This window comes from Microcebus murinus, chromosome 23 (genome assembly GCF_040939455.1).
Source record: "Microcebus murinus isolate Inina chromosome 23, M.murinus_Inina_mat1.0, whole genome shotgun sequence".
Taxonomy (NCBI): Eukaryota; Metazoa; Chordata; class Mammalia; order Primates; family Cheirogaleidae; genus Microcebus; species Microcebus murinus.
In genome coordinates, this window is record NC_134126.1 from 28,118,356 (window position 1) to 28,145,476 (window position 27,121).

At 53.9% G+C, this 27,121-nt stretch overlaps 1 protein-coding gene across 1 annotated transcript; it reads left to right on the forward strand.

Moving 5' to 3' along the window:
- The first annotated feature begins 2,903 nt into the window (after window positions 1-2,903).
- SLC26A9 (solute carrier family 26 member 9) lies at window positions 2,904-23,225 on the forward strand. Its single transcript, XM_012760215.3, has 20 exons — window positions 2,904-3,086; window positions 5,705-5,844; window positions 5,973-6,083; window positions 6,745-6,920; window positions 8,681-8,845; window positions 9,409-9,561; window positions 9,878-9,960; window positions 10,737-10,884; window positions 11,128-11,241; window positions 11,435-11,512; window positions 12,042-12,137; window positions 13,647-13,753; window positions 14,213-14,282; window positions 14,402-14,494; window positions 14,588-14,701; window positions 15,329-15,610; window positions 16,581-16,635; window positions 17,779-17,924; window positions 19,821-19,892; window positions 20,926-23,225. Exons 1-20 carry the CDS (start codon window positions 2,962-2,964, stop codon window positions 20,971-20,973), a joined length of 2,376 nt encoding a protein of 791 aa, XP_012615669.2. The 5' UTR covers window positions 2,904-2,961; the 3' UTR covers window positions 20,974-23,225.
- Window positions 23,226-27,121: the final 3,896 nt, after the last annotated feature.

A 27,121-nucleotide genomic window follows, 5' to 3' on the forward strand; every position in this document is an offset into this window, starting at 1 on the left:
CCCGCGGCTTTCCTCCCGCCCTTCCCTGAAATGGACAGCCGGAATGGCCACAGCCAGCACTGTGTAGCTGGATGGGTATGCGGGAAGGAGATGCCCCAGGGCCAGGAAGGTCAGGAGAGGCTTCCTAGATGAGAAGGAGGAGGGGGAGAGGGAGGAGAGGGGAGGAGGAGGAACGTAAACAGGTCTTAAGGATGGGCAGGTCTAGAAAGGCAGAAATGAGTCAGGGCATCTCAGGGAAGGAGGAGAATGTGAACAGAGACCCAAGCTGGTTTGGGGGCGTGGAACAGCCAAGCCTGGGTGGTGGGGAGGGACCCAGCCAGCAAATTTACTGAATACACCAAAACAAGGCCAGAGGATAAAAAGCAAAAATGCCAAAAAAAAAAAAAAAAAAAGGAGTTTGGTCTTCATCCTCCTGGACATGGGGAGGATGGAGGTTTCTGAGCAGGGGGTGCGGGACCAGGTGGGTGGAGGCACAGAGGAGATGGGCAGGAGAGAAAGAAAAGGAAGAAAGGAAGGAAATGGCGACAGGATTCGATGAACAACTGAACGTGGGGGGTGAGCGGCAGGGAAAGGGTGGGGACAAGTGTGGGAGTGGGCTAGGAGGCAGGGAGAAAGGTAGCACGGAGGAAATAGGGAAATCGGGGTGGGAGGGCAGGGAGGCTGGGATAGCAGGGCTCAGTAGGATCGGTGCTGACAGCACCCCTCCCACAAGCACGCTGCTGCAACTCACAGCCTTCGGAAGCAGCCTGGGAAGAGGCTTCAGGCGTCGCTGCCTGCTGGCTGGCAGGGAAGCAAGCTGTCCCATCACCTCCCTTTCCAAAGGGCTGTCCTTTGCTGATTCGCCCCCCACCCCCTTGAAATTTCTGGCTGTTTGTTTGCAAGCGGTCTGTTCAGTGGACTGGGACAGGACTCCGCACACCACGGGTCTTTCTCTGTAGCGAGGTCTGGAGGTCTGGGCTCCTATGGGGGGGGCAGGGTCGTGCTCCCCAATGGTTCTCCCAAAGAGCTCACCAGACAAAGAACCTGGAAAGACAGACTTTTGCAGACCCCTGAGAGGGTGGGGAGGAAAAGCAAGATTACTGCGCCTCACTGGAGGGTGAAGGGCTGGAAGCCTCTGAATAGTCTCTCCGACGAGGAAGAAAGCACCTCCCATCTTAATAATAGTAATCACCGCCGTTACCATTCATGGGTGTCCATGAAAGGCCAGCCACTTCACACACATGATCTCATCTAATCCTCGTTGCAACTGCGGGGACTGTTATTATCCCATTTATAGATGAAGAAACTGAATCTTTGAACCCAAGTCATTCCGGCTCTAAAATTTCTGCTGTTTTCCTTATGCCCCTGTCTTTCATTTCTCCCACTGAAATGTCTCACATGCCATTTTCCTTACTCACTTCTGCCCATGTCTCCTCCAAACTCCCATGTATCTCGATTCACTCAACCAAGTGCCAGGCACGGGGCTGGGCACAGGTGCTGTGGGGGTTCGTTCTCCCACCCTTGCTTCTTCCATCGGGCATCGTCTGTGGGGTTCTGCCAGGCACCGGTTCCCAGGGGACCTTGAGTCTCGAGACCGAATGAATGAGTACACCAGCCCAAGCTCCACCAACTTGAGCACAATCTTATTACTAATAGTAACTCACGTTTGCATCGTTCTTTACATTTTACACAACGCTTTCTTATCCAGCGACTGCTTTGGTCTTCACAACAACTCTGTGAGACGGGTATGTTACCCCCCTTTTAATGATGAAGAATCTGAGGTTCAGAGAAGTAATGTCACCTGTTCTGCCTCACCACTAAAGCCAGGACTAGAACCCAGGTTTCTGGACCCTTCGAGAATGTTCTATCTTGCCCCAGTGTTTTCTTCCGCAAGGGGCATCAGCCAAGCTGCTCCCCTCTGCTAACTTCCCCACTCACCCGGTGTCTCCCCTAGGAAGTTGGGGGCATCTCTGGCTCCCGTGAGGTATACTCATTTCCAACCACATCTAAGTCTTTTGCCAAACTGGCCACAGCCACCCCACACTCCCCACCTCCCAGACCCAAACCCTCCCTCTAAGCCTGCCCCCATTTCTTTCTTCTCCTTCCTTCTTCCTCTGTGGTCCTTGAGCAACTTCTCCCAGCCCTGGGGGCCCAGGACAGGAGGGGACTTGTTGTTAGAGGAGGGAGAGGGAAAGGTCCCCACAGGGAACTCCTCTGGGCCTCGGGGGCCCTGGCACTCAGCTCTGCCCAGCTCGGCTCCTGGAACGCCAGCCAGGTTGCGCAAAGAGCGAGGAGGAGAGGAACTCCGGTACACAAGGGTGGGGGAAAGGTTAGGCACAGGAAGCCGTGGGAGAGCGAGCAGGCGGGTGGACCATCCTGATTTCCCCAAACACACCATTGTCTCCCCGGGAAACCTGTCGGTGAAGTTCTAGGCATCTTATTCAAGAAGGGTCCTCCTGAGGTCACCACGGCTATCCCCATGCCTCCGGGCAGGCTGGTCTCTCTGTTTCCTCCAAGCTCATTGGCCGAATGGTATGAGCCTTTCTGCCAGGGGAATCTATGGTGTGGGGATGGGGACTGGCTTGCGGGGGCCCCAGGGGCCGGGGGAGAGTAGGACCCACGTGCTGAAGCCAGCGGTGACTCCTGCCCTTGCACTCCCACCTCCTCGTTGCCTGGTGTTCGGCGGGGGTGACGGTGATGTCACAGGTGTCGGGTGCCAGCCACGTGCTGGGCGCCAAGCAAAACAGCCAGGGCCAGTGCGTGCATCATCAGCGCCTGGGAAGGAAGGCCACCAAAAGCAGTGAGTCTGGTGGAAAGACTTGACAGAGGGAAGGGAGGCACCTTGCTGGTTGGGGGCGGGGAGGAGAATAAAACTCTGCTGCCGCGAGGACCAGAGAGAGAAGGCCCGGGCCGGCACTGGGGAGGGATGCTGCCTCATCCTGCCCTGCTCTGCTTCTCCCAAAGCTTGTAAATGCCCCAGACATGAGCCAGCCCAGGCCCCGCTACGTGGTAGACAGAGCCGCGTACTCTCTCACCCTCTTCGACGATGAGTTTGAGAAGAAGGACCGGACGTACCCGGTGGGAGAGAAACTTCGCAATGCCTTCAGGTAATGTGGCCCAGAGCCCAGACTCCTCTGCTCTCCTCTCCTCCCCACCAAGTCCTGCCTGCACCAGTGTCCCTAAGACGGGCTTTAGGGAAGCCCTGGGGAAGGAAGGTTCTGAACCTTGGGACCCCCAGGGAGGATGGGGAGGAGGAGCCAGAATCTTCCACAGTCTCAGAAGGGTTATAGGGCATCCCTGACCCCTGCATGGGGCTGCTCCTATTCTCAGTCCACTCAAATCTTCTTTGGGGTTTTTAAGGAGCTGTACAGGGCCATGCTACAACATGGAGGGGCAGGGAATGCCACCCCAGGCCCTATTCCCTCCTCATCAAAAAAAAACCTGAAGCCACAGTTACCCCAAGCCCTTTGCCCTTTCTCTCCCAGATGTCCCTTCCTTTGGCTGGCAGAAAATGCCCAAAGGGGACCCTGAATTCCCAGGCTCCCCAGCAGGGGACCTACCAGGGCATAGTCCTAGCAGCTCCCAGGCTGTCTCCACTCTCAGATCCCTGGAACTGCTGGTGGGTGGTGACACCTTCCCTCTAAGCAGGGGGCTACCCCGGGGGCCTGGGGCTGTGAGCTTCACCCTCCCCCTTCCCAGACTCCTGGGCGGCCTCGCCGAGGCCTGGCCGTGGGCTGGCTCGCTCTTCCTCGCTCCCCTGGGGAAACAGCTGATTCAGTTACCTGGATCGAGGTCACTGGCAATGGCTGAAGTGGAGATGCAGGTGGAACTGGTTCAGGCCGGGGGAATCACCCACTTGAGTTTTTACTAAAATCCCCAGCCCAACCCTGTTTCTCTTGGGAGGCTCCATCTCTGCCCAGTCACAGTCAAGGCCTTGGGGACTCAGCACCCACAACTATGCTTCTCAGACAGACAGGTGGGGCTCCGTCGGTCTCTGCGCCCCAAGCGTTTAAGTTTGGGTCGCTTCTGTGCTGGAGGGATGAGGGGGTCTGCTGTTGTCCCAAGTGCTTAGGATGATAGAAACTACAGAGGGATGCAGGGAACTGACAATTCCCATGGTGCTAGCAGGAGAGCCTCGACCAGTGCCTGGCACACAGAAGGTGCCCCAGTAAATATCTGTGTAATGAACGAGTGAATGTGAAGACAGCTGATCTCTCTCTCCACTTCCCTCTTGGCCTCCACTTTCAGCTCTTCTTTCAGGCTTCAGATGGCTTTGTCCAATATATGGCACGCTTGCAAGTAAGGTTGGGCATGGACTAGCCCTCCAATGAGTTGCTTTTCTTTCTCAAGCCAGCTCTCCATTCATGAGTCTAATCTTCTTTGCCACAAACAGACCCGATAGACTCCTACAGGGCTGGTCCTCTCTTAGAATGAGGCTCTAGAGGTGCATTAAGCCATTTCCCACCAGTCCACCTGGCCTTCCACCATCCCAGGGATGGGAAAGCCATCACGAGCCCCGTAGGAGACTGGGGAGTCAGATGTTGGTGAGGATGCCGTTGCATGGAGTGTTCGTTGGGAAAGAAAATCTGCCTAGACTTTCCAAGGTACAAAGCATTGTCTGTGTTGGTTTCAGTCTTGGGTGACATCCAGGGGACCCAGTGTCAGGGAAACTATTGTTGAGCAACAGCAAAGAGCAGGAATAGGTGCCGGGCAGAAAAGGAAGCCTAATCAGAGCAGGTCAGTGAGTCACCAGATGGGCCCTGAGTATTTGAGTTCCCTCAACTGGGAGAAGAAAAGCAAATCCCCCCACCCCGCTCCAGTCATCAATCCACTGGCTGTCACCCTGGAGTCTGTAAGCCCTTGTTCCTACCGCTCCTGAGTTTCTATAAAAGGACCTCAAGGTGTTCAACAAACAGGGAAGGGATCAACTCTCCCCACCCTGCGTTAACCAACGAACAGCACCCCCCATTCTTCCCTCCTCCACAGATGAATTAACAGGGGAAAGAACTCCGGTATTGAGTTATCACACACAAAGGAGGGTGAGTCAGCAGAGGTGCAGCCTGCAGGAACAATAGGGCCTTTCGTGGTGGGGGCAGTCCTAAGAAAAAGGGCAGCAGGAAGCCCCCACTCAGACTGAGTCTCGATACCGGCCCATCCTTTCACTTATTCATTTATTCAAATAATATTTGCTAAGCACCACTGTGCAATGCTCAAGGTGTACAAAGATGAACGAGAGAGACAGACTTCTCGCCCTGGTGGGGTGGGGTGTCTCGTGGGAGAGAGGGACAAAAAGTGAGCAATTACAAACAGGGTGCACACAGAGCTGCAGGGGCCCAGGCGAGTGTAGACAGGAACTCAGAGGAGCCTTTGCAGGAGAAAGGCCATCTGAGCTTGGGCATGGCCCCGACACCTTAGAAGGCTGAGCCACCATAAAATGCACACCGGTAAGCCAAGTCTTGTGGACTTCCCAGGGGAGCAGCCAGCAGTCTGAAGACATCCAGCTAATGCCCAGGGTGTGTGGACGAGCTGTCAAGAGGAAGTTCCTGCCTTTTTTTCCTGGTACCCCTGGCACACACCGTGGGTGCTCAGGGTCGTATCAGAAATCTGAGCGAATTTGGAATGAACGGATGAATGAATGAAATGAACAGGATATTATAGTCCCTCTCCAACTCTGAGTGTCCAAGCCATGCAGGGCCGACTGGAAACCTGCCCTCTCTCCCTCCAGGTGTTCCTCCGCCAAGGTCAAAGCCACGGTGTTTGGGCTGCTGCCTGTGCTCTCCTGGCTCCCCAAGTACAAGATCAAGGACTACATCGTCCCCGACCTGCTTGGCGGACTCAGCGGGGGATCCATCCAGGTCCCACAAGGTGAGGGGCTCCCCTCAGCCAGGCCTGGCCTGCTGCTCCCCATTCCTCTCCCCACCCCCACGCCATCCCACTGTGACCCCTATAAGCTGACTGTGCTCCTGGGCCTTCAATGTCTTTGTCGTCTGCAGGCATGGCGTTTGCTCTGCTGGCCAACCTTCCTGCGGTCAATGGCCTCTACTCCTCCTTCTTCCCCCTCCTGACCTACTTCTTCCTGGGGGGCATCCACCAGATGGTACCAGGTAAGGCCTCTCCCCTCTCGGCAGGCAGGTGACCTGGGCCAGGAGGACGGGGTGGGGGTGTGGCAAAGAGGGGTGGGTGCTTTTCCGTCTGCATTCTCCTAGAGTTGGTGCTGGCCAGTCCTGGAGGGACGGTCCCTGTGAGTGTCAGTCCCACATCCTTGGTGGCCTCGGAGAAGCCACTGAGCCTCTGTGAGCTCAGTTAGAATTACCTGTCCCATCCTCCTCCCTGGAATGAGAGGAAGATTTGGCAGAACAAGATACACCGTGTGCTATGAATTGCTAAACAGATGTGAGCAATCACTGTCTAACTCCCAGGCCAGTCCCAGCAGGCCACTGCAGGGACATTTGGACTTGTCTGGCGCTAAGTGACATAGAGAAAAAGGACCTGGCCACAAGGTCTGGTTTGTGGTTCAGAGTCTGCGTGTATTTCTACGTTTATTTCCCCATGTGTCCAATGAGATAATATTGACAGCTGCAGTGAAGCACCTTGAAAAGCGTAGATTATGGTTAGCGGTGAGCGGCCGTTACCGTGCCGGAGGTGACCTTGGAGGTGTGAGGATCCATCACCCTGGGGGGCCGGGGAGCATCTCTGGGCCCTTTTCTGGTTTCCATGGGCGTGGTCCAAACCTCTGATTTTTGATGGCCGGACGGGACACCACAGGTACCTTTGCCGTTATCAGCATCCTGGTGGGTAACATCTGTCTGCAGCTGGCCCCAGAGTCGAAATTCCAGGTCTTCAACAATGTCACCAACGAGAGCCACGTGGACACGGCAGCCATGGAGGCAGAGAGGCTGCACGTGTCAGCAACGCTAGCCTGCCTGACTGCCATCATCCAGGTGAGGGGGACGGCCCCCAACCCCGCCAGGAGGGCATCAGACCACCTGCCCCTGCCCCAAAGCTCCCGTTTTGATGTTAAGGATGTTACATCAGTGTTTGATGTTAAGGATGTAACATCCCGTAAAGGATGTTAAATCTGGTTTAGGGCTCTACCTCCTTCCTTTTCCCATCCCAGGGCTAAAGAGCAGGGGTCCTCAAACTTTTTAAACAGGGGGCAGTTCACTGTCCCTCAGACCGTTGAAGAGGGCGCACTGTGGGCCCGGGACAAGTCAGCTGCTAAGCAGGACAGGCAGCATCAGCAAAAACACCTGGGGGCAGGGCAGATAAATGTGCTAGGCAGCCTGCATGTGGCCCACGAGCAGTAGTTTAGGACGCCTGCTAAAGAGGACCTTGAAAATTCAGAGTATCTCGCACCTGTAGCTGGCAGGACCATACATAGGAACAACAGCTGCACCTGATAAAACTGTCTTGAGCCTAAAGACTGTCTCAAAGGCACACAGCCTCCCTCCACTACCCCAGGAGAAACCCCACTCTCTGGCAGCACAGCCTTCCAGACTCCCAAGTTTCTCTAACGTCCCTCACCCCCTCCAGCCCCCTCTGCTCCACGCCACAGCGGCAGCTGCACAACATAAACTCAGCGTCTACAGAGGATTGCAAAGGAGCTAGGTTTTATGAAAGGAAGCACAGCATGACAGAATGCAAGAGCAAGAAGCAGTCCCAGAGAGCGCCTTTCATTCATTCATTCCATTAATGTTTTGCTCCAGGAACTGGGATACAAAGATAAGCAAGAAAGAGGCCCAGTTCCTAAGTGGCTCACAGCACAGCAGAGCAAGCGGCCATGCCAACAGACAAATTTGTATGTCGTGAGATAAGCAGCAGAGTAGGACTGTGTACAAAGAGCTGAAGGGACACAGAACAGAGAGTCAGGGAAGACCTCAAAGAGGAGGGGACACCTGGCCTGTCTTAAAGGATGAGTAGGAGTTAACCGGTAACCAAATGAACAAGGTGCGGAAGGATGGTCCAGGCAGATGGAACAGCGCCCAAAAGCATCCAGGGCTAGGAGAGTATGATCTGACCGGGAACAGCAAGGAGCATGGTGTGGCTGGGGGGTGGAGGGCCAGAGAAGAGACTGGAAAGGTAGGCAGAGGCCAGACAATGAAGTCTGGGGTCTGTCCCCTAAGCAGCAGCTCTGGGTCCGATTGGCAGTTGATGAGGATCATTTGGGCTGCAGAGACTCTGGGTGGGAGGCGGATTAGAAGCAAGGCAGGGGACCCGTTGAGAGACCCTGCAGAGGGCCAGGCAGGAGCAATAGGGGACTAGACTAGGTGGCCCTGGCGAAGGAACTGGGAGTGGACTTAGGGACGTTTTGCCAGGAGCATTAACAGAGCTTGGTGACAGATTGGGTGTGGGAGGCAAGGGAGGACGACTGTCAAGTTTTCAGTTGAGCAACCAGGTTTATGATGGTGACATTTATGGGGAGAGGAAACACTGGGGAAAGACCAGGTTGGTTTTACAGATAAGGAAACAAAGCCAGAGAGGAGAAGTGACAAAGAGGCCCGGGCCCTAAAGGAACTAAAGGTCTGGTGGCAGCAGGCACACAGGGCACAGCAAAGGGCAGCACGAGGTCACGGGCTCATTTCCCTAGAGCTGCTGCTCTCCCAGGGCTGCACGGGGCTCCGGGCCTGGGTCGGTGTCGGGCAGGTTGTGGGAACGGCTGGCCCACCTCGGCCTTCCCCCAACACCCCTTTTCTCCTTGCAGATGGGCCTGGGCTTCATGCAATTTGGCTTTGTGGCCATCTACCTCTCCGAGTCCTTCATCCGGGGCTTCATGACGGCTGCCGGCCTGCAGATCCTGATCTCGGTGCTCAAGTACATCTTCGGCCTGACCGTCCCCTCCTACACAGGCCCGGGGTCCATCGTCTTCGTGAGTCTGGGGACGCGCTCCTGCGACTGGGCAGGCTGGGGCAGACACTCAGCAGGGTTCGAGGGGCTTTTCGTTTCTCACTGTGAGATATTCTCAAGCCGGGGCTGGCTGGCCCACTGTTTAGGGAGGATTCCAAGGGGCTTCCCACCTTGAGAGGGAAGGGCAAGTGCATGACCTCGACAGCAAGCTGAGGTTCCCTGTGGTTAATCTCTGCGGGAAAGGAGACTTGCACTCTCCATCAGTTCCCCATTCCGTTGCCTCAACCCCTCCTTGCCTAGAAAGTCCTTCCTTATGTCTGATCTCTACCCCTCCTCCTTTAGCTGGAACTCTAGTCTAGAGAAAAATAAATAAATAAAAGCATTCCCATCGGAGCATGAGCTCTCAGGGTGCGCTTCAGGAGAGGGTGGTGGAAGATGGGACAGTGTTCGTGACCGGGGTCTGGATTCTGCTTCGGTGCGCCTCTGTTAGCACTGCCGGCAGGCCTTCCCTGGGCCGGGCACCCAAGGGTGGGTAACGCGGGAAGGAGGAGTGGGAGCCTGTGAGCGTGATGCTCTCTCCCCCAGACCTTCATTGACATTTGCAAAAACCTCCCCCACACCAACATCGCCTCGCTCATCTTCGCCCTCATCAGCGGCGCCGTGCTGGTGGTGGTGAAGGAGCTCAACGCCCGCTACATGCACAGGATCCGCTTCCCCATCCCGACGGAGATGATCGTGGTGAGGACCCCGCCCGGAGCTGGGTGTTGGGGGGGCTGGAGAGGCTGCGGGAAGAGGAATCCAGCTCCAGCCAGAGCCCGGGGAGCCCCAGCCCACCCGCACCCCACCCCCTCCATTGGCAGCCAGTGGGACCTGAAGTCAGACGTGAACCCATCCCATCCCATCCCCCTGTGCGTGGCTGTCCCTCTCTTCCTGCTCCTGAGATTCCTCCCCTCAAGGAGGCAGGACTTGGGACCCCCAGAGAAAAGGCAGACTTGGGAGAGATTCCTGCCCCGGCCCCAACTTTAATCCCCATTCTCCACTCTGGGGTTTGCAGGTGGTGGTGGCAACAGCTATCTCTGGGGGCTGCAAGCTGCCCAAAAAGTATCACATGCAGATCGTGGGAGAGATCCAACATGGGTGAGTCCATGCAGCCCGGCCCCCCTCCCCTCGTCCCCTCCCCGCCAAGGCCTGGGCTCAGAGACAGAGGAGACAAACGCCTCTGTCTCTGAAAGTGCATCATACACAGTATGGCGCTGACCATATGGGAACTACTAGTATTGCTTGTCACTGGGCAGAGCCACACGGCCAGCCGGTGCCGGCTGCTTTATGAACAGTGAGCCTTAACTTCCACGCTCCCCTTCTGAGTCTCATTCGATCAATGCCGTTAAACAAAGCCTCTCTGATCAGCCCCTTGCCGGCTCTCCGCCCTGCTCTAATGCCCTGGGCTCTTCGTCCGTGCGGAAAAGGAGCTATTCGGATCAGCACAATTCATTAAGCAGCCCCCATGTGCCGGCACCACGCCGGGCCCTGGGCGAACCGGGGCAGGCGAGGGCGGGAAGGGCTTGGGGCACTGGGGGTCTGGGGGTCTCGGGGTTGTGAGCACAAAGTCCAGAGTCTGGGAGTAAATAAACCAGGCCCTACGACGTACTGGCTCTGTGACCTTGAACAGGCTGAGTTCTCTAAGCCTCGGTTTCCCCTTTCGTAAAGTGGGAGTGATGGCACCCACGCTCCAGGGTTATACTGAGGATCTGGGCTGGGCAGGATAACTTATACAAAGACGCAGCGTGGGGGCCTGGCTGGCCCCTGCAGGCTGGTGAAGGACGCAGTGCCACCCCCCCACACTCCAGCCACCCCATCCCTCCCGCGCGCCGCTCACACCCTTGGGCCCTGCCTCCTTTCTGGCTCCTCGGCAGGTTCCCCACTCCGGTGTCGCCTGTGGTCTCACAGTGGAAGGACATGGTTGGCACAGCCTTCTCTCTGGCCATCGTGGGCTATGTCATCAACCTGGCTGTGGGCCGGACGCTGGCCAGCAAGCACGGCTATGACGTGGACTCCAACCAGGTAGCTCCGGCCATGGCCAGCAGGGCTGGGTAGGACGGGCCACCTGGGGCCGGCCCCGGCTACGAGATATCTTGGGGCTCTTTGGGCTGGGGCGCGGCGGGCTGCCTGCCAGCAGGGGGTGGGGAGTCTCTGACCCTGAGAGGCTGGCCTCGTCTCGACTGGGAGTGTGTGGCCTTGCACGGCTGGCCGTGCTCGGTCCGGCCCGGCCACCACTGGCTTCTGATCCCGCCCCTCTCCCCACAGGAGATGATCGCCCTGGGCTGCAGCAACTTCTTTGGCTCCTTCTTTAAAATTCATGTCATTTGCTGTGCTCTCTCTGTCACTCTGGCTGTGGATGGAGCTGGAGGGAAATCCCAGGTGAGCCCTGCGCTAGGGGAGTGAGGCAGAAGGGGTCGCTCGCAGGACAGTTGCCCCAGAGAAGCCCAGGCGGCCCGGGCCAGAGCAGCGCTATCTGGCCCTCCTCTTTCCTTCTGAGTCTCCATTCCCCAAAGGCATCTACTGGACACAAATCAGGAGCAAAACTGGCATACCTACCCTCTTTCTTGGACAGGTGGCAAGCCTGTGCGTGTCTCTGGTGGTGATGATCACCATGCTGGTCCTGGGAACCTATCTGTACCCTCTGCCCAAGGTAAGAGCCCAGCCAGAGAGCAGAGGACGGCGGGAGACTCCGGTGAGGACAGTCCCTAAAAGTTGTGTAGCAATTTGCAGATTGTAACAAGCCATCATTGTCATACTTAGTCTCGATCACAACCCGTGAGGCAGACAAGGCAGGTTTATTCTACCCATTTCACAGATGAGGAAAACTGAGGCTAGTCTCAAGCTCTGGCCTTCTGGCCTCAGAGTCTGATCCCCAGGCAGCGTTTCCAAGCACCTGCGAGCGCCAGGTGTTCCTGCCGCCCAGCAAACAGGGCTCTGGGCATGAGCCACTTAGGGGTGAGGGAAGAGAGGAAAGGCAGAGATGGGGCCAGGATGGACCCCATGGCTCTAACGCCAGCACTTTCTAAACCTAAGATTGAGTGCAGAGACTTGGGGGCTCCGCCAGGGGAAGCGTCCTGGAACTCCAGCTCTGTCCTGCCGGGCTCCAGGGTCAGGCATGTGGAGGAGGGCAGAAAGAAGGGGACACCCGGGTGACACGGAGCCATGTTCTGCTTCTCCAGTCTGTGCTGGGAGCCCTGATAGCTGTCAACCTCAAGAATTCCCTCAAGCAACTCGCCGACCCCTACTACCTGTGGAGGAAGAGCAAGCTGGACTGCGTGAGTATCCAGCCACCTCTGGGTCCCCAGCTCGCCCCCCGACGCCACAGCCCTGCCAGGTAGCCCCGTCCTAGCGGCGAACCCTCTGGTCTGCTGCTCCCTACATGGCCTGAGCGTTAAGAGCCCAGACATCAGGGTGAGATGTCCTATGTTCAAATCCTAACTCAGCCATTCACCGGCGCCGTGGCCAATGGCTAGTCCCTTACCCGCTCTGAGCCTCAGCTTCCTAATCTGCAAAATGGGCGCTGTAAACTTCCTATCCCCCAGTGTCTTTTATGAAGAAGAAATAACATAATATGAGTAAGCCGCATGTTGTCTGAATCGTACCAATGCCAGGGGACCGGGGTCTGGATCGTGTTACCGGACTCTTGTGGGATCCTATTTCCTCATGTGTGAGCAGGCGTGGCAGTCGTCGCTGCGTCACGCACGGGCTCTGAGGATTAGACGAGATCACGGTGGGAAAGCACCGCGCAGCCATAAACATTCTGCAAACGTGACTGGCGGTCGCGATTAGTCACTCACTGCACGGCGGCTTCCGCTGCATGATAGCCACACCGGCGACCGTGGGCTGACGACACTGCAGTGTCGTCACTTAGGCCCCACCATGACCTCAGAGAGATTTGCTAACCTCCCTCAGAGATGGTGAAACCCAGGCCCAGAATGGGTAGGCGAGCTGCCAAAGGCCACAGAGGTAGGAAGTGCAGCTCCAAGTCTTGGGCTGCAAACCTCCCGGGCTGAGCTGTCTGCCGGGCGAGGGCGGCTCATCCACGTGGCTCAGGGAAGGAAATCCCGAAAGCAGAGAGGTGAGGGCCCCACCTGGGGTCCCCCCAGCGAGGGAGCGATGAGGGCGGAAGATTATGTCACAATCCCCAGCCCTAGGGTCTGCTTCCACCACACCCAACAACTCCCTGCTTTGCCCACAGTCCCTGATGTTCGTGTAGTGCTTTTTGCTTCCATTTGGTTTTCGGGACAATTCTCTGCAGGAATCCAGGCAGATTCCTTTCCTTTAGAAGAATCTGGGGGACCTATCCAGACTTCACCCAGTCCTGCCCTCCACCCACACAGCCAGGCCCCAGCCCCAGGCTGCAGGCTCCGGACAGGAACATGGAGCTTGCGTTAGACAGAAAAAGGGAACTAACAGTTAGTGATCACCCACTGGGTGTCCATCACGAGGCTAGGACCTTTGCATTCCTTAACTCTTTAATCCTTTCATAAAGTAGGTATTATTATTCTCCCATTTTGCATTAGGAAACTAAGGTTCCCATCGCTATTAACTTCGCACTTGGTGTCAAGTGTGACTCGACATGGTTAGCATAGGAAGCAGTAAGAGAAAAAAGCAAGCGAGTGCAAAGGGTTAAAGAACGAAACTTTGAACCCAAAATGCAATTAAAAAGGGAAGGGTGGGTCTGAGGTTGTGCTAGCAGAGAATGGCCCTAGCTAATCCAGGAAGACTTCCTGAAAGAGGCAGTTTTCTCTCCAGGCCAGCTTTTGACCTGTCTCTTTCCACAGTGCGTGTGGGTGGTGAGCTTCCTCTCCTCCTTCTTCCTGAGCCTGCCGTATGGTGTGGCAGTGGGTGTCGCCTTCTCCGTCCTGGTTGTGGTCTTCCAGACCCAGTTGTGAGTAACAGCCTCCTCCCTCCCAGGCACGGGAGGTGTTGCCAGGCCCAAGGAGAGCCCGACCTAGCCAGGACTGTGGGCTGGGCTGCTTGACTTCCATAACCTAAAAACCACAGAGGAGCATGGGCTAGTAGGGCTGGGGAGAGAGAAAGTAGGGGAAGAACAGGAGGGTGAGCCTCAATGTCCTTCCAAAGGCACTGCCAGAACCCCAAACCACAGGGGGCCCCACCCCAGGACAATACCCCCACCGCTTCTATCCCCTGAGTCCCCGGTCTGGCAGCTGCGTCAAAGGCTTGCCACCAGCCCCCAGGGCAAAAAGACAGATACAGCGATCCTGGGAGGAGGACAGGACCCCATCCTACCCTGGCTCTGCCCCAGCCCCCACCCCAGCCCCAGTGCCCTTCCAGGCCCTCGTGCCGTCAGCATTCTCTCACGTCTTCCTTTCCCTCCTCCATCCAGTCGAAACGGCTACGCTCTGGCCCGGGTCGCAGACACTGACATTTATGTGAATCCTAAGACCTACAACAGGGTGGGTAACCCAAGCCCATGACATCCCTCTCTTGCCCTGCCCTGTCTCAAAGAGAAGCGGTTTTCTTAAAAAGCCAATGAAAACATTTCTGCAACCTGAGCTCAGTCTCCCGGTCACAGGTCCAGGAAATTCAAGGGATAAAGATTGTCACTTACTGCTCCCCTCTCTACTTCGCCAACTCAGAGATCTTCAGGCAAAAGGTCATTGCCAAGGTAAGGCTCTGTCCTTGGTGACCAGAGGGGCCGGACAGAGAGTGGCCAAGAGAAGGCCCCCTACAGAGGCGGCTGTTGGCTCTCTCCCTACAGACGGGCACGGACCCCCAGAAAGTATTACTGGCCAAGCAAAAATACCTCAAGAAGCAGGAGAAGAGGAGAGCGATGCCCACCCAACAGAGGAAGTCTCTATTCATGAAGACCAAGGTGAACCGAGGCTAGGAACAGCCCTCCTGCCCCGTTCCCCTGTGGCACTCCTGGGACCCCACTTCTCACCCCAAGAGGCAAAGACAGAAGGTCTCTGTGCACACTGCCTGGTGGCCACTGGGCATTCTCCTTCCTGGGCGAGGGGCTACTGGCTCCCAGGGCAACCGCCGAACTGCCCCGGCCCCTCCCATTTCCTGGCTAAGATAGGACATGGCCCATGGGCTTACGAACAACCCCAGAGGGGGAGCAGCAGAGGGTTTTCTGGGGTGCCCAGCCAATCTAGAGCTGGCAAGGCTGGGGTGGCTGTGGGAGTTCAGGGGGGATCAGGCAGGCATAGAAAAATGCAAGAGGAGCTCAGTTGTCCCCCAAGGGGCCTCCCAGAGCAGAGTGGCTGAGGCTTCAGCGCCCCTCTCAAAAGGGTCGTCTGACTTTGGGTCATAGGAGGCTAAGTTTGCAGGCCCTGCCAAGGAAGGGGCTCTGGGAGAGGGGGTGTTTCGGAGCCTGCATTCACCACCACCGTGCTGATTCCTCACCTCCACCTGCTCGCTCCCTGCCCCTGCTTCAGCCTAGCAGTCCTGCGCCGTTCGGGGGGTCCCTGACTCTGCCCCTCCCGCCCCACCCCTCCAGACTGTCTCCCTGCAGGAGCTCCAGCAGGACTTTGAGAACCCCTCCCCGACCGACCCCAACAACAACCAGACGCCCGCTAACGGTGCCAGCGTGTCCTACATCTCCTTAAGCCCCGACACCTCCTCAGCTGCCCCATGTGAGCCACCGGCCTCTGCTGAGCCCCCCGGTGAACCCAGTGACACGCTGGCCACTGTCCCGCCCTTCGTCACCTTCCACACCCTCATCCTGGACATGAGTGGTGTCAGCTTTGTGGACCTAATGGGCATCAAAGCCCTGGCCAAGGTGAGGCGCTCTGCACCAGCCTCTCCGCTCCCCTCTCTCTTACGGTCCCTGTCCTCGGGGCCCCCACTTCAGCAAGCTGAGGGAGGAAGCACGACACGGAGGCCAAAGGCTCCAAAGGACCCTCCTTTCCCCAGACCCGACGGGGACAGGGCGCTCTCTGCAGAGCAGGCCCGGGCAGCCCACGACAGTGAGTTGCTGGAGAGGCTACCGGAGCGTCAGGCCCTAGTGATCCATGCCCCTCCGGCAGAGGACATCCAAGTTCCCTCCCAGGCCACCAGGATCCCACCCAGGGTCCTCAGAGCAGAGTCCAGCTTGGCCCCTGGTTCCTGGCCTGCTACCCCTTATTGTACTCACTGGCCACCTAGGCGAGAAGAAGAAATAACCTCAGTGCCCACACCCCCAGGCCAAACAGGCAGCCCACCGGACACCCTGAATGAATGTATCCATCTGATGACTTGTCAGCGGCCACCTCTGATGGCAGGGAGTCAGCAAACCTCAGAACTGGCTCGGATGGAGGCAAAGCAGGGAAACAGAGGGGCAGAGAGAGCATAGGGGCTGACATCACCACCAGCAGGGTGTAGAGAGGGCCCCGTGCCCCACCTTGAACCTCAGCCTGCTTCCCTGGCCTGGCTCTGGAGTCCAGACCAGCCTTGGCCGAAGCTCTAGACCCTCCGAGCCTCGGTCCCTCCCTGCAGCTTCTGTCTGAAGCCGCAAAGCCATAGGAAGGGGCCACGGTGACTTTAAGTGCCCACCACGTTGGCAAAGCCCCATTTCCGCCCTGCTTTTTGGAGGCGCCCTCAGCCACACTCCAGAGAGAAGTGGTGTGCTTTGCTGCTATTTTTGTCTTTGGCCGCAGGGCTCTCATGCTGCTTACTTGTTTGGCTTCCCCTCTCAAGTGCGTTTTGTGAATCACTTTTAAGACCCACTCAGAACATTCCTTCCCTTTTGTCTCTCCACCCAACACGTCCAGCTGAGCTCCACCTACGGGAAGATCGGCGTGAAGGTCTTCTTGGTGAACATCCACGGTAAGAGAGGACGTTTGGGGACCGAAAGCCTGGCACGTGGGGGGGGGGGGCAGTGGGGACAGGCTGCTGCAAGGTCTGAATAGTGAAGGGGTGGAAGTGGGAGGACCCAAACACCCTCCCAAACTACCGCCTGCTCGGGAGAGCTTCGGACACAAGTCCAGGGAGTCTGGCCGGGTCGCCCTGATAACAGTGGGGGCGGGGTGTCGTGGAGTTGGGAAAGCACAGCTAGGATTCTCATTTGCTGTGTATCCTTGGCAAGTCACTTTATCTGTCTAGGGACCCGTTTCTCCCTATGTAAAATGAGGGGCTTGACGAGGTGAATTTGGGGATCCTTTCCAACTCAGATAGCACGTGAATCTTCTATAGGAGGCACAGAACACACACATATCCTAACCGCCCAGGGAACACACAGATATGCAGTTTTATAAGCATGTAATCCCCGAAGGGGGTGTGCATGTAGCCTCGAGGTCACGGCCACAGAGCAAGGGACAGTCCCCTCATCAGCACATAAGCAAAGTTGCAAGGACGTGGAAAGGCAGCAATGCACACAGACACACAAGAGAATGCCATGGGGCACAGCACACACGCCGGCCTCCCGAGGAGGCTCAGATCCCTTCCGGCAAGGCTGCACGGCCCAAGCCCTGCGGAGACCCCGCTCAGGGAGAGAATCTGCCTGGCGTCGGCCTGCCGCGACGTGCTCCCGGGTTAGAATGTGTGCATTCCTCCCACCCTCACGGGACACTCGCTCAGGAAGCCACCTTAGGATTCGGTAAGAGTAAGGGCTCTGCCACACGTTGGAAATTGCAGGAAAGATCTGGGTAAACAAGAGGGAGGATGGCCCCCCGGGGGACAGACCTGGCAGCAGCTGCCTTACAGACAGTTTAGCCTTCCCCTCTCAAATCGCCACCAAGTACTGACTCCCTGTCAAACTGCTTCCTTCTGCCCTGGGTTGAAGTTCAGCATCCTCGAGCTCCAGTTGCCCTCTGCCGTCCCGAACGGATACTGCAATGCCAACGCCCGCCCCGAGGCAGCTCGGGCTTTGGGCTTCTCTCTTCTTCCCCCACTGCCCTGCTCTCACCCTTCTCCCCCACGCCCAGCTCCGGTCTCTGGATCTCTCTGAAGGTTGATCTTTCCTCCTTGCAGCCCAGGTGTACAATGACATCAGCCACGGAGGTGTCTTCGAGGACGGGAGTCTAGAGTGCGGCCACGTCTTTCCCAGCATCCACGACGCTGTCCTCTTTGCCCAGGCAAATGCCGGAGAAGTGGCCCCCGGACGCACCTTCCAAGGGGTAAGGTCCCTGCACCCGGGGAATTCTAGGCCCCGGGGGCACTGAAATAGCAGGACCAAGGGGCATTAGCAAGAACACAGGAGAAGCTTCCAGTTCCAACATGGATTCTGCCATTTAACTTTTCTGAATCTCAGTTTCCTTATCTGTAGAATGGGCACCATCAATGAACATTACCTACCTTACAGCGTTTTTCTTTTTTTTTTTTTGCTTTAGGATTAAATGATAATTATCTCTCTATGTCATTTGAAAGTACCTTGTGTACGGTAAAACTCCTTTCTTAACTCTAATTTCCCGATTCCATAAACCAAAGCACAGTACGGTATGCCCGCTATTCTGGCCTTACTCCCCAGCCTCTTCCTCCTCTCTCCCTAGAAAGGGCTTTGGGGGAAGGCGGGGAGGGGAGTAAGCTTGCCCGTTTTAATTTAGAAAAGCCTGGAGATTTCAGGCCGGTGATGGATGGAGAGGCTGGGGTGGCGTTTTGTCTCAGCCTCTTGACATTTCATTTACTAGCTCAGTAAGTGGTATGCAAATGAGATACCAAGAACACTGTCTAGGGCTCCAGAGAGCTGAGGAGTCAGAAGAAGCCCACCCCATTGGGGTCCCGGCCCAGATCTCTCCAGCCACCCCTCACCCCCCAGGGTCCCAGGGTCCCCTCCCAGCTCAGCCCCTGCCCTTGGCTTCCCAAGACTCTATGTGTACCACAGCCCTTGGTGAAACAAATAAATAAAAACCTCCCCTGCCCTCTGTGAGTCGTAAGAAAGGCTTTTCTGGCCCTGGAGCAATGATTTGCTCTTTGCCTTAAGGGACGGATAAAGGTGAAGCCATCTGTCCTAAGTGCTGAAAGACTGCCCAGGAAAACACGGGGCCTTGGCTCCTGCCCTCCCGGCTGAGACCTAAGGAAACTCCGGGCAACGACAGACTTCCTGCTTCCCGAACCTTGTCCCCAGGGCAGTCAGAGAAGATTCTGGACGCGTGCTCCTTGTCGTTGCACTAATAACGTCCAGTTATTACATTTACTTATGCAAGTCATTTACATGTCTATAAATAATTTGTATTATGGAAAAACTTTATATAGGCCGGGTGCAGTGGCTCACGCCTGTAATCCTAGCTCTCTGGGAGGCCAAGGCAGGCGGATTGCTCAAGGTCAGGAGTTCAAAACCAGCCTGAGCAAGACCCCGTCTCTACTATAAAAATAGAAAGAAATTAATTGGCCAACTAATATATATATATATATATATATATATATATATATATATATATATATATAAATTAGCCGGGCATGGTGTCACATGCCTGTAGTCCCAGCTACTCGGGAGTCTGAGCCAGCAGGATTGCTTGAGCCCAGGAGTTTGAGGTTGCTGTGAGCTAGGCTGATGCCACGGCACTCACTCTAGCCTGGGCAACAAAGTGAGACTCTGTCTCAAAAAAAAAAAAAAAAAAAAAAAAACTTTATATAATTACATACTGCAGAATATTTTCATACATAGAAAAGTTACACACACATACACCCTTATCAACCGCAGGGTGAGGGGCAAAGCCAGCACAGTGAGTCTGACTGTCCTACGTTCACAGATGAGGAAACAGACTCCCAGAGAGGGTGAAGGAATCTCTGTAGGCCCGGCGGCTAGCCTCGTCTTTGCAGGCTAGGTGAACCTCCCTGCCTCTAAAAGCACCTCCAAGGAAGGCAGACTGTGATGCACACCTGTCTGGCGTAAGGGGGAGACCACAGCGGGGCCATACTTTGTGAGGCAGGTGAGAGGAGAGGTGAGAGAATGGGTTATGTGTTAAAAAACATGGTGCTGACCCAGAGCCAGCCACGTGTCCTTCCTGCCACCGTGCGCCGACTTTGCTGTTCTGTCCCTGGAGCTCATTCTGCATCGCCTTCCCCCCTTCCAGGCTCCAGGGGACCCTGAGCCCTCCTTGTACGATTCAGAGGAGGACAGCCCCAGCTACTGGGACCTGGAGCAGGTGAGTGGAGGGGCGGGGCTGCGAGGGGGAGGGGGAGGAAGGAAGGAGATCCTCTCAAATGCAATGTGTGCACTGGGCTCTCTCACCTCCCGGCAACAAAGTTCCATCCTCATCTTTCCTTTAATAACAGATCTTAATTCTTCTCATTCCCTGAGAGGCATCATCACAGGGCAGGGAGGGTCACTGGACCCAGTCCCAGAGAACGAATGTCTATTCTTAACTCCCCAGTGCATGAACCATGGGATCTTGGGCAAGCCACACAGCGACCCTGGGCCCCACCTTTTATCATCTGCAAAATAAGGGAAATATGGGTAACCCCTGTCTCATCCAGCTCACAAGATCAGCAGGGGAGTCATTTGTTCTTTCATTAATTCAACAGGTATTTGTGGCTTGCCTGCTACTTGCCCGACACAGGTCCAGGAGGGGCACACAGCGGCGAACAAGCAAAGACCCCTGCCCTTAGGAAACTTTCGGATAGAATCAGATGCATTATAGGGGACAGATGAATTATTACTGCATGTGGACACGCAAACTAAAAGCCTTACAAACTAAAAACTATGCAGATACGAGGGGGTTACTATCCCCACGGGGCCTGTGAATATTAGCACCACTGTGATGCCCGGAATGAAGAGAAGCTAGATGACTAGTTTTAGAGAAATCCGGCTCCAGGGTCTATTAGAAATAACACCTCTCTTTGTGTTTCTTCCCATTCTTTTTGGGTTTGAATTCCACGGTCCTCTGAATGTGTCTCTCAGAGCGCCGATGGCAGGTGGGGGACATTAGAAAATAGAACTGGAGCCACAGAGATTGGGCAGGCTACCCTCTTGGAATCTCCACCACATTCCAGAAAACTGGGATAGAACCAAAATAGCGCAGCAAAGTGAAAACGAACTTCAGGCCTTGTCTGGTCTTGACCCTTTTTTAAGAGTCCTGCCCAGGGGTCCGTAGGGTCACCTCTTGGTTGCAGCCACTCTGACCCCAACATGTCTAATGCTCTCCCTTCCCCTCCCCCTTCCTTCCTGTGGCCCTGCAGGAGATGTTCGGGAGCATGTTTCACGCAGAGACGCTGACCGCCCTGTGAGGCCAGTGGGTGCTCGTGCTGCCTCCAGAGTGCCTGGCCCTTGGGACTTCCATGAAGGATGAGCCGGGATGGCAGGGAGTGCCGGGAGAGTGCGTCCGCCAGGGCTCCAGCCCCTGTCTCCACTCTCCCTCCTCTCCCCTTCCCCTCTCTCCCTCCCTGCATCTCCAGAGAGAGCTTCTCAGCAGCAGGGAAAGCATACTCTTCTTACAGGAGTGAGAGTCTGACAACCTGCCCTTCACCCTTCCTCTGACCCTCAGGCCCCAGCCGGCAAGGAGCAAGCCTCCAGTCTCCCCCCCACCCCCCACCCCCCGCCCATGCTCTGCCGTGGCAGCTGATGGACACCTGGGCTTCCTGACTTACAGAGTGAGTCAAGAACAGAAGGGCACACACAACTGTGCCGACCTGGTGTGCAAGCTTCAAAAGGTGTCCTAGAGCCTGCATGGCTTGGTGTCAGATGGAGTCAGGCTGTCACAGGACACAGGGACGAACTTGGTTGGGACTCTCTGGCTTGCCTGGTCCGGCTGCCCCGCCTCCGTCACTGGCAGCCTCTCCACACCCAGGAGTCCCTGTCTTGGTGACCGACTGCCCTTCCTCCTCATCCCAAGGCTGCCGAGGCCTCCACTACTGTCCAGTCCGTCAGGCTCTAGCCTGCGCAGTGACCGGGACCCTCAAGTCCAGCGGAACTACCTCCCCCGGGGACAGCCCACCAAGAGACTGCCTCTGCCTCCAGAAACAGCACGCCCCCTGCCCTGGGGGGCTGCTCCCTTTCACTTGAGGCTGGGTAGGAACCCAAAAGGGGGGGGTGGGTAGCTGGCAGAATCCTCTGGCAACCTAGCAATAGATACCAGTTATTCTGCACAAATGCTTTTGGGAATCCCTGTCTGTACTGGAAACATGGAGGGGAGGAGGTGCTAGTGCCAAGCAAAGGTGGACTGGTGGGACCTGGGCCCCATCAGGGAAATACCTCCCCTCGGGACATCTGCCTTGTCCTTCTTTACTTGGCAAAGAGCCAATCATTTTAACTCTCCCTTATCAGCTTGTGGCCCAGAGCCATGATGGGGGCCTCCTGCCAGGCAAGGGAAACGTCCTCCAGGGGCCGGCCGCAGCCCCTAGCCGGGTACAGATGTGCACAAAGGCTGGTCCAGACTAGATCTTCTTCCACAGGGACCCCCCCCCCAACAACCTTAGGACCTGAGGCTATCTTCTTCTTAGAAAGATGAAAATTGGGGTTAAGTTCTCCATATATGTAGGGGGTATCTAGAGGAATCCTGCCATTGACTTGAAAATAAATAGGTTCCATGTGCACATGTTTTGCAAAAGTTCCACAGAAGTGCACAGCAAATCTTCTGGCCTCTCCTTCCAAGCTTCTTCAACGTAATGACCCTGCCCTACAAGGCTGGGCTGGCCCGGCCTGGGAAAACGTCCCAGTGTCTAACTTCAGCCTGACCTGCGTCGTCTGTCTGCGTGTTGAGTGAGCTGGTCAGCTAGCGAGGCTGCTTAGAGTTAAAGGAGGGAGTGCCGGCGACCAGCCAGCACATTCTTGGCCCATGAGCATTGCTTTTTTGTGAATTCATTATGCCATCGGGCTGCCAATGGAACTCAAAACTTGGAAGGCAGAAAACAATGTTATCTGGGATTCACTGTGCCCAGCACCCAAAGTGCCAAATTCCAAGAGGACAAGAGCCTCAGCCAATGACAACTCACCCTCCCCTACTCCACCTCCTCCAAAGTCCAGCTCAGGCCCAGGAGGCAGTGAAGGTCACAGAGCCTCAGGACAGGCTAAGTCAGAAACCCTTTTGAACCAAGGGTCTAGATCCCCTGAGGACTTGACAAAGTGACCATTAGTGCCCAGGCCAGCCCCGGAACTGAAGGGGATTGCTGACTCGCAGTGGCCTGGAGTTGGGGCTCAAGGAGGGATCTGCAACTAAGTACTCAGAGAGCCCACGTGGGGGTATCACTGGAAACACGTGGGGCAGAGGGACGACATGGAAGAAAACTTCTCGGTTGGAATATTTTGGAAAGAACACAAATTCACACTGACTGCTCTTCTGGACAGGACTGAGGCAGGGGAAGGGGGCAAGTTAGTGAAATAATCCAGAATTTCAATACTTTTGAATGTGCTTAGTGCTACCGACTTGAGATGATACGATTCCCAGGGAGGACCGGGAACCTTATCTCTTGAGATGTTTGTGTAACTTATTTAATTTAAATGCCATTCTCCTTTTGTTCATTTTGGTAATAAAGTGGATTGAAATGTGAATAAATGCACGTGTTTGGGTGGCTTTACAGACGGGCAAAACCAGTCACCTCCAAGGATGGCTGGCCGTGCTCTGCACCCCCTGAGCGGAGGGGCAGCAAGCACCGAGACTTCCCCAGGAGTCTCCCAGCTCCTCTCCATGTTCCGATTTTCCACTCCTGGGAATGAATGAACTTCCATGAGCCAGCTGAAGGAGCCACACACTCAGGACAAGTTGCCAGAGCCAACTCTGGGATTTTGTGGCTATAAGGGAAGTCGAAATCCCAAGTCATCCCTTCTGCATGCCCACCGCTAACTGATTCTTTCACATTCGTGAGATGTCTATGAAGGGCCAACCCCGCCAATACTCAGCAAAGCCTTGAGATCCTGAGTTTGGGGGAGCACATAATCTAATCCTACCCTCCTCTCCCCTGTTTGAGAGACAATGCAAGAAGGGTAAGGTCTCAAGTGTCCCACAAGCTAGGGTGCCTCCCAACTTTGCATACCACAGCAGGACACAGAAGGACATGAGAGGAAAACAAAGAGGAAAGGCGTGAAGGAGACAGAAACAGGATGAAGCGGGGAGAGATGAAGGACCAGAGGGAAGAGAAAGCAAAGAGGGAAGGGAGATGAATGGTCAGCAGGACAGAGATGCGTGGGCACAAAGAAATGGAAAGAACTAGAAGAGAAAGAGACAGATCAGGGAGGAAGATTGGTCTCAGACGCATAGAAGTCTGTGAGTTCCAAAATATTTATTTAAGAAATAATAATCTTGCTATATCCTGCTATTCAGCTAGGCTGGGAGATTTGGGTAAATTAGCAATTAGCATCCTTCCACATGACTTTTAGATTTTTTTTTTAATGATGATATCTTAGCCTGGATTCCCCCTAGAACAGAACCTGACACCAAAGCCTGTGCACAGGCTATTTGGGCATGACTTCAGGGAACAGGAGTGACGGAAAGGAGTGAAACAGGGAGGCAGGGAAAGCCAACACAAGAATGAGTCACCAAGGCAGCCACTGCAGAGGGCAGCTGGGGCTGCAGCCCACCGCCTTCCCAGGAGTCCTGTGAGACGCATCTGCAAACTGTCCTGCAGAAGCAGTTAGCCATCACCCCCATCCTCACTGATCAAGGGGGCCTCGTGGGTATGAACTCTCCAACAAGTACAGATTGCAAGGGTAGGAGGGCAGAGTAGTTTCCAAGGTGACCCATGTGACATCAGTAAAGCCCCTGCAGGAAAGAAGGGATGGGGCATGGGACCAGGGAGGAGCCAGCAGGAAAACTGCTCAGAACGATCACCCCAGCAGAGGCCCTAGTGGGAGGGTTCTGAGTGGCATATACGTGGCATCTAAATCGGGTACATCTCTTTAACTTCACATCTTCAAAACCCAATGTTACCTATAGTCGTATAACTACAACATGGCTTTGGTAGTATTTAGAAGTAGAATCGAAACATCTGTAAGATGGCCATCTCACCACTCTAAATTAGAATGGGATACTGTTAAGACTGTGAATTGCTGAATGTGTTCAAGAAGGAACAAGCTAATCACCCATCAGGGGTGCTGTCAAAGGAGCCCCAGCTCCAGATGGCCGATCATGCAAGATGACACAAAGACTTCTGGACTCTAATCCACTTCAAATAACTTTAAGAAAAAAAAGAAGAAGAAGAAGACTTTCTGACTCTTAGACTAAATGGCATAACATGAAAGCAGATTCTTTAGAATTATGTGAGCTACTTCCTACTTTCCAGAGCTATCAGTATACACTTTTCCTTCAATGAAGATTTTTTTTAAGAAAGTATTTTTTTTTTAACTTTTTATTTGGAAAGAATTTCAAACTAAGAAAAAGTTGTGTAACACAAGGAACTCAGTATGTCCTTTACTCTAGTTCACTTATTGTTAGTATTTTACCCTATTTGCTTTATCATTTACTCTCTCATTCTTTCTCCTTTTCTTTCTCTCTGGGGGCATACATGACTTTTTTCTGAGCCATTTAAGGATAAAGTCCTTTAGTCCTAAATACTTCAGTGTGTATTCCCTCAGATAATCTACATAATCACAGGACAGTTATCCCCTTAATAAGTTAACATTGATATAATACTTTAATCTACCATCCACATTCCAATTTTGTCAGTTGATCTAATGAAGTCCTTTGTAGCATTTTTTTCTCTCCAGCTCAGGATTTAATCTAAGGTCAAGTATTGAATTTAGTTGTATCTCTTCGGCATCCTTTAATCTGGAACATTTCCACACTTGTCTTTGTCTTTTACAACACTGACATTTTTGGAGACTATGGTTCACCTACCCTTTTTCTTATATTCCTCATTTTGCATTTGTCTGAGATTTCCTCGTGATAACATTGAAGTTTTGCATTCTCTCCCAGAATACGACATAGGTAATGCTCTGACCTTTTCTGCCTAACATCTCTGCAAGCACATGATGTCCATCAGCCTCTCAAGGTGAAATTAATTTTGATTACCCAGTCAGGCTATTGTCCAATTACTATACAATTACTGGGTTTTTTTTTTCTCCCTGGCAACTGATAGTTTGTGAGGAGACACTTTAAGACCATGTAAATATTCTGCTGCTTATTAAAATTTCCCCCTAGATTAAACATCCATTAACAATTCTTGTCTGATCCTGTCATTTCTATGATAGTTGCAAAATGATTCTCCAACTCTAGCACATCCTCTACATTTACCAATAAGCCCTCAGCATCCTACTATGAGCAAGAGACCTCTCTTCTTGCCCATTCTCTCCAAAATTTCTGAAACGTATATATGTATGTTTGCATGCCTGTTTATGAATATATATGCGTGTGTATATATGTTTGTATGTACGGGTATGCAGTCATGCACCACATAATGATGTTTCAGTCAATGAGAAACTGCATTTTTACCATACCTTCTCTCTGTTTAGATACATTTAGATGCACAAATACTTACCATTGTGTTTCAGTTTTCTACAGTATTCAGTACAGTAAAATGCCATACAGGTTTATAGCCTTGGAGCAATATGCTACACCATTTAGCCTAAGTGTGTAATAGGCTATAACATCTAGGTTTGTGTAAATACACTCTATGATGTTCACACAATGACGAAATTGCCTAACAACGCATTTTCTCAGAATGTGTCCCCACTGCTAAGCAACATGTAACTATGTGCATGCGTGCATGTGTGTGTGTGTGTGTGTATATACATGGATATATTTCATAGTACTGACTGCTGAAAGGTCCACTAAGCAAAGATACCCAGTATCAATGAATACATCTAGCACTCTATTTCAGCTTCTAATACAATTCCTGTCTATAAGAAAATATATCTCCTTGGAGAAATGGCTGATTCCAGGGCCAGGGCAGGATTGGTACAAGATAAGTCTGCAACATATTTTTATGTAGGAAAGCAAGGAATTGTTCACAAAAAAATGATGGAAGCATGTAACAAGGTCAAAGGAACCAGAATAAAGTGGTTTCTACTAGCCAAATGTGGGACAATTTGAACACCAAAATAATGAAATACAATAATGAATTTTAAACCATTAAAACAAGAATTGAGTCCATACCAATGAGGATGAGTGATAGGTAGATAGGTATATAGATAATTATTGAAGCTTTGTAGTTGCTATGGACTGCATATTTGTGTCCCCCTAAAATTCATATGTTGAAATCCTAACCCCCAAGGTGATAGTATTAGGAGGTAGGGCCTTTGCGGGTGATTAGGTCATGAGGGTGGAGTCTTCATCAATGGGATTAGCACCCTTATAAAAGAGATCCAGAGAGATCCCTCACCCTTTCTTCCATGAGGGGATACAGTGAAAAGACAACCATCTGTAGACCAGGAAGAGGACCCTCACTAGACATTGAATCTGCCAGGACCTTGATCTTGGTCTTCCCAGTCTCCAGAACAGTGAGA

Bases quoted from the DNA above. Each gene is read 5' to 3' on its own strand.
- SLC26A9 (XM_012760215.3), top strand. From the start codon at position 2,962: ATGAGCCAGCCCAGGCCCCGCTACGTGGTAGACAGAGCCGCGTACTCT. The intron at 6,084-6,744 runs GTAAGGCCTCTC...GGGACACCACAG, and splicing joins CATCCACCAGATGGTACCAG to GTACCTTTGCCGTTATCAGC. The intron at 12,138-13,646 runs GTGAGTATCCAG...CTCTTTCCACAG, and splicing joins GGAAGAGCAAGCTGGACTGC to TGCGTGTGGGTGGTGAGCTT.